The 7,171-nt window shown below is 54.4% G+C and overlaps 1 protein-coding gene across 1 annotated transcript; it reads left to right on the top strand.

The window, feature by feature from the left end:
• The first annotated feature begins 51 nt into the window (after positions 1-51).
• Positions 52-4,362, top strand: LOC119098500 (uncharacterized). The gene is made up of 4 exons (XM_037221442.1): positions 52-410; positions 1,112-1,328; positions 1,854-2,031; positions 2,830-4,362. The coding sequence occupies exons 1-4, from the start codon at positions 138-140 to the stop codon at positions 2,996-2,998; spliced, it is 837 nt and encodes a 278-aa protein (XP_037077337.1). The 5' UTR covers positions 52-137; the 3' UTR covers positions 2,999-4,362.
• The last annotated feature ends 2,809 nt before the right edge of the window (positions 4,363-7,171 follow it).

Here is a 7,171-nt window from a genome sequence, read left to right on the forward strand (position 1 = left end):
CTCAAAAAGTGCAGCCCACCTTTCTAGGAATAATTACCGCTAGCTAAATTAAGCCGATGGCTGTGTAGAGTCATATTTCTAATCGAATGGAAGATGCATTATGATTGCAGGCCAGCCAGCCAATCACGTGCATCTCGATGTTTCGGGGCTGCTCGGGGTATAACGTGACGTCACAGCTCCAGAGTATTCCGGTATGGAGTTGGAGTGATTGCCTCCACCACCCAGCCCTGTATCACAGTTGTTTGGGGTGGGCTAGCCGCCGGGAGGGGCAGTGTGGGCGGAAGGCGTCTGGTCGATTAACGATCGGCGTTTGGACTTTGGAGAAGCGGAAGGGAAGGCAGCTGCCTGTCCCCAACAGTCGTGACCTTCGCGACAGTAACGTGCAATTGCAGTGCGTTTGTGGACCCCAGGTAAGTGCGTGTGCTGTCTGAAGGAGTTTCTGGGTGGCTGGTTAATCACGTTTCCGTGTATCTGTATGCTATGATAGCTTGTTCGTGGTTGTCCGTGGCTGACCCTGTGTGATGGGATCCATAAAACCAGTTGCTCGCTATCCGACCGTACCATAGCCAAGGGGATGGGTTCTGGATTGGCTTGGGCCCAGTCTGCAGGAAATTCACCCACTGGCTGGTGACATGGTGCACTGGGCTTCATGCCTGCTTATACTGCACTCAGACCAGGACAGTTGTTAATGCTGAATGTTCAATCAATTTTAAGGTGAAAAAATATTTGAGATGGTATTTGCCTAAAATTTCTGTTGCAACATCACAATTTCTTGAAATAGTGGTTCTGCATTCAGTGAATGGGGTGTCAAAGTGGTTGCTGTCATGCCTCAGCCATGCCAACATGGTCAGCATTAAAATAAGGCCCTCAAAGTATTTCAAGACCACAAGCCTAAAAATATTTCTGAATAAGGAAAGAGAACCTGGTAGGTCATGGTTGGGTGAGTGGTTTAGCCTAGCTGTTCATAGCTCCTGCCTCTTCCAGCTAAAGGGAGTCAATCTCTTGAGTGTCTGGTCACTAGGCAGAGAGCAGCAGATGTGTGGTAGTCATAGCATGCTTGCCTGCCTCACCCAGCTTCCCTCTGTCCACTGAGCTCTGCCCTGTCCAACAGAGGCCAGCGGATCCCATGGAGACCGAGGAGTGCCCTGCAGGGAGTGGTGATGCAGCGACCTCTGTTGGCTGCCCTGTCAAGCGCACCCTGCAGTTGGTGGAGCGTCAGCTGGAGGCACTGATGCGTGATGCCCGGCGTGTGCAGCAGGAGCGTGACGCGCTGCTAGAAACGCTGCTCATCCTGCAGAATGAGGAGAGCCTGCAGAGCCTTAGCCCCAGTGAGTGGCTGTTGACTGATGAGGACCAGGCTGTTGCTTATGGATGGATGGGGAGCTGTGTTGTATGCTAGATGTTGGGGAATGGGCAGCAGCCTGAAGCTTGGACAGGAAATGTTTGGTTTGCACCCAGGAGATGCCCAGTGGCATAGGCCCATAGCTGGCAATGTATTGGTGTCACAGTGGTGGATGCTTCTCAAAGTGTGTAGATGTCTGATGGTGGGTTAGACCTGAAACTTTGTGAAGTGAGCCAAGCACACTGACCTTTTTTATCTCACTGCTAGTTGGACTTGTGCAAGTTTGCACTGCGGTTCAAGGCTATATATGGGATGAAGTAGCCAAACACCTGAAGTTTGACTCTTGATCTCTGACATGGCTGACATGGCATGCTGCCTTTCCAGTCTGCACATGTATGCTGTGCTCTGTATATTATATGTCTCTGTGGGTGCGTGGCGGTTCCACGCGTCGCGCTCGCTAGACGACCACGACTCTCCCAGACCGGTGAGTGGGGTCCCCTCTCTGCTGCAGGGGACCGGGAGACGGCCAACGCCACCTGCGAGAGCTTGGTGGCACAGTGCCTGAACGTCGACATCAACATCGACGTGGGTCGCGAGCCGGACCAGGAGGTGGCGCTGCACATGGTCAACAACTGGATCGACCAGCTTATCCTGACGGCGCGCCACAACCCGGCCGAGGCTAGGGTCACGTGAGTGTGCAGGGGACGCCACCGTTCCGTCCAGTCCGGACTGCTGCACTGCTCGCCAGATCTGCTGGGGCGCTGGACCTGCAATGGAGCTACACAAGATGGCACTATCACAGCATTTGTACCTCTCATTCTAATCGCAAAAAGTTGGTCTGATTTGTGGTTGGATCCACGTGGGTTATTTCATAAAGGTGCCATCAACGAAGGCACTTGTGATCTTGCCGCACACGATGCATGAAAGCCTCACGGAACGTCAGCCCAGGGTCTGGCTTGAGTGTGGGTGGGTACGTAGGGCTCTGCGACTGGAAGTGTGTGAGGCGCGTTTGCCTCCTGCGGCTGGAGTGTCTGTGGTTACATCTGGCTCCCGCAGCTGAAGCGTGTGTGGGTACGTCTGGCTCCCGCGGTTAGAGTGTGTGAGGTACATCTGGCTCTCACGGCTGGAGTGTGTGCGGTACGTCCGGCTCTCACGGCTGGAGTGTGTGCGGTACGTCTGGCTCTCATGGCTGGTGTGTGTGCGGTACGTCTGGCTCCCGCGACTGGAATGTGTGCGGTACGTCTGGCTGGGGCCGCGACTGGAGTCTGGGCAGTACGTCTGGCTCCCGCGGCAGGAGTGTGTGCGGGTACGTTTGGCTCCCGCGACTGGAATGTGTGCGGTACGTCTGGCTCCCGCGGCTGGAGTGTGTGCGGTACGTCTGGCTCCCGCGGCCGGAGTGTGTGCGGTACGTCTGGCTCCCGCGGCTGGGGTGTGTGCGGGAAGTCTGGCTCCCGCGGCTGACAGAGCGCCCCTGGTACCGCCGGCAGGTGCGAGACATATGTGAGGACGCTGAAGGGCGACGGCCGCTTGGACGAGTCGTTCCACAGCATCGTCACCAACTGCTCCGCGTTCGACCAGGAGACGGTGGGCGCCCGCCTGGGAGGTCTGCTCAAGTACATCGACCACATGATGAGTCTGCCGTCGGAGCTCGAGTGACCGCGCCCGACGCGGCGCTGCAGCCCTGTGGGGAACGGCGAGGCGGCGCACGCTTGTTGCGTGGAGAGGCCTGTGGTCCGTGCTGTGGAGTCGTGATGGAGGCTCGGGTTGGATGCCGACAGGCTAAGACCTTAGTTTTCTTCTATATGTTCTTTCATCACTGTTGACGTACTTGGGAATCTGTGGGAGCACTCGAGGACGTTTGTTTTTCGTTCATGCGAGTTATCCTGATCCCAGCTGGGTTCTGCGAGCGAGCAGGAGACGGTTATGGGACTGTTGGATGGGATGCGAGTGTCACACTCCGGTGGGTTGCGCGCGATCGTCTCACCCACTGGGACGTCACCTTGAACGGGCGAACGTTTGGCTGCGTTCCCACACCTACTCGTCCGCAGGCCAGCCTGAGACCATGACCCCTTCGACCGGCGCATGCGTATCGCCGTCATCCCTGAAGTGGGTACTAACTTGTTTGTGGCATCCGCGAACGTTGAAACGGTCCCGCCTTTCTTCCTCCAGAGCACTTGCCGTCGTATCTTTCGTCCAGCATGAATGGTCTCTCCTGGTATTAATTATCGTTGCTGCAGCCGTCTGTTTTGAACATTGACCAACTTCTTGGCCTTTGTTTCGGGCAGTGTCATGTGCGAGATATGTAATGTACCTTGCGATGCAAACAAGTAACCTGCGTACATGAAAACGGAAAATCAGGCACTTGTGTGCAATCATGTGTGCATTCTGCTGTTCAGACCAGCGTTGAGTGAGGCATGTTCCGCTCGTGGTCTCGTCATATGCGTCGCAATTTTGTCGACCAGCTGCGTACCGACCAAATTCGCTGTTTAGATAGGATAGAGGCTGTTCGGAAGTGTGGGTGGCAGAGGGCACCAATGAATCCATTTTGTACAGTGTTTTGGGCTCGTGCCGGTACCCTGCACTACGGGCGGGATGAATCTACAGGTTGGCAGGCTCTGGAAGAAACAGCAATTTTATAAACGAATTATAAGCAATGCATTTTGAATGCAAAATCACGATTTTGTGCAATGCATTTCTAGTTCGCGAAATGCCCCGGACCTCGGCAGCCGGTATGCTAACGTTAATTTGTTCAGAACACGGCCACCAGGGTAAGAGTGAGAACAGCTGGCGCTGCCAAGATACAAAATCGATTATCCTGAAAAAGTGAGACGCTAAAATTGTGTCGATTCGGGTGACGGTGTGGCGGCTGGAGGTGCCATGCCATAGGCACGCCAGTTACTGCTGAACCTCCTCTTGGCTCGAACGTGAATTTGTGTTCTTGTGTTTCTGTACGCTGTGAAGGAGTCAAGAAATGTGTGGTTTTCGAGTACTCAATAAACACCGCATGGCGGCCGTTGTTTGTCGGAAGTACAAACTTACCAAGTCTACGGCCATCAGCGAATGGTGCCTGCTTTAGCGTAGCGCCTGATCCTCTTAGTGGGAAGGCGTGGCTGCGGTACTAAGGGGGTGGGGGGACGCGGAACATGCGCTGTGAGTGCCAGCGCTGCGAGTTGGCTCCCCAGCTGTGGGAAGGCTGGACGGACGAAGCGGAGCCGGAATGGCACGGCCGCGGCGTAGGGCGTGCCGTGTGCGATGCAGAATTCCCCACTCGGAGCCGACGCGTCGTCGTCATTGGGGCTTTTCGATGCACTTAGCTGCTGGGAGTATATGGTGTCTGCTTGTCCTCGCGGGAAGGGCGGGCACCGCAGGAAATCGAACCCCGTACCTCCCCCTTCCCAGGCGCGCAATGGTTAACGCTACGCGTTAATCACTACATTATCGGCGCCCCAGAAACGGATGCGTATTGAGTATTGAAACATTTGGAGTTTACAACAAAAATAAACCAAAAGTCGTTCGATGTCCATGGACAGAGAATAATCACAACATCCCATCTCGCAGCATCCAAAGTTTCGGACATCTAGCGTTTTTGACGCTCAAGGGTTATTGATCCTTGTCAGTTTCTGATAAATATTAAGCTAGAGGCTTAGATATTACCAGATAAATGGATACGAAGCCGAATTGGCCGTCTAAGCTGACGAGTGCCGTCACGCGGTACAGTGCTGCCCGATCAAACCACTATACATGGACGGCTGAGCGTATACACCCTCCAAAACGGAGGGCGGTTACGCACCAGGCTTATACACCCCCCAACATGGAGGGAGGCTACGCACCGGGCTTATATACCCCCCCCCCCCAAAAAAAAATCAGATGGTTGTGCATGTCAAGCATACGCGGATGGCCGGCCTTAGAGGAAAGCAAGTGCAAATATGCAGAATCCCGTGCGAAAAGTCGGCTCTATGTGTGATAGGCACCAAACAATCACGAAATCCATCAACTCGCTCTGAACCAGTCCATTCTGATCACAAATTTTCGGCCGCCGGGCTCGTGTCTCTAGTGAATGGATGTTTGGCATACTGGTCTCGCACGTGGTAAGCCCGGGTTCGAGTTTCGACCACGGCTGCTGTTACGTGGGTGGTTTCATGGTCTATCGGTGTGGCGTGATGATGCCAACTCGCTTCACTTCTAAGCGCAATGAATTCTAATTTGGGCTTTTCATACCGGATAGCAGCGTAGTTTCTAATGCCAGGGGGAGGACTTAAGATAAAGAGGACTCCGTCCCTCCAGGGGGAGGGAGTCCACACCCTACAGAGATATTGAGGATCCCGTGAAGGGATCCTCAATATGGAGGGATATGAAGGGATAATATGAAGGGAAGGAAAAATTGACCGTAAATCTAAATAAGGCCAGCAACTTGTGTAAATATTAATTGAAAATGTGTAATGTGTAAACGTTGTGTGTAATGTAATGCGTAAAATGTGCAAACATTAGTGAAAAGTTAGGTGCACACGACCCTTCCGGGTAATTGCTTAAAGATCATAAAGATCATTAAAGATAACCCGATCATCCCATCATAAAGACGTCCCAGCCCGGGGTGTCTACCAGCTGCGATTCTGGAGACATGGAGGCGAGTTCACCTGATGGGTTCGTCCGGAGGCCTTCACAGATGTACGTCCTACACTGGTGCCCTCCCTGGCGCGGGAGGTCCTTTGGCGGCTTCTGGCCGGGGCATTTGACCCGGAATAGGCGCAAGAGACCTCATTGGGGCAACAAGATCTCTGATTACCGCAGGTGATCCAGTAACTGGCACAGAGACCCGTGTTTGGCCAACGGACCCTTGGCTAAAACGGGGTGAAGGGCCCCGCAAGGGCCCCGGGTCACCTCTGGCCGACTCGGGACTCCTTCCGTCACAGGACCCCCTGTTGGACACTCTGAGAGCCTGACCGTCAAAAGACCACTCATTGTTGTAGGGACTTCGACCAATACAAATCACGGGCCTCAGTCTCGTTCCTGCTAGAGAAATAGGGCCCCAGGGCTCAGAACAACAGGAGTCAGCTATTTGGTGTGATCTTCGGCGGAAATAGATGCCCGCACTGTCCCAGGAGTCCACAATCGGCGAAAGAGGCACATTGGCTGACATTTGGGATCACAGCCATACGGGCCAGGATGACCTGCAGCCTTTCGACCCTTACGGCCATTCAGCCTTCCCATCGGCCCGTTTATCGTCAGTCTTGAAGGGCACATCGGCCCATCTTCAGGCACCCTCGTACACTCCCTGACCAACTCGGGGGCCCTTGTCAACGCCGGATCTCCGGTTAGGCGCTGTGTGCCCTTGGCCGACACAGGCCCCCTCATTGGTTCGGGGTGTGCTAACTAATGTAAATTGTGAATCCTGCCCTTGTCCCTGCTTGGGAAATGGGCTCCCAGGTCCAGGCCGAGGCCCAATCGGTGCAACGGGCCCTCTGGCTGGTATTTGAGGGTCCGACCCGCGCCCGCTCAATGACCTTTAGCCAGCCTATCGGGTCCCATATCGAATTTACGGTGCTCCCATTTGAGATTTCGTCGTGGTCACTTGGATGACATTTCAGGCTTAGGATGAGGCACTTTCTCCCCACGCAGTCCGACATCAAGGGCGAACTGAGTTTGGGGAGGAACAAAAAGGTGGAAAATAACAAAAGTATCCCCAAAACGTAAGGTAACAAGCAGGGGCGGATTCAGAGGAAGGGACCACGGGGTATACCCCTCCCCCCTCCCTTGGGCCCCGGAGGGGTCCACTGGCTCCGGGGGGGGGCCATAACCGTGCGAACAGGCGCAGTTTTGTAACACAAAACT

Source organism: Pollicipes pollicipes, unplaced genomic scaffold (genome assembly GCF_011947565.3).
Source record: "Pollicipes pollicipes isolate AB1234 unplaced genomic scaffold, Ppol_2.1 Scaffold_4740;HRSCAF=5597_pilon_pilon_pilon, whole genome shotgun sequence".
NCBI classification, from domain to species: domain Eukaryota; kingdom Metazoa; phylum Arthropoda; class Thecostraca; order Pollicipedomorpha; family Pollicipedidae; genus Pollicipes; species Pollicipes pollicipes.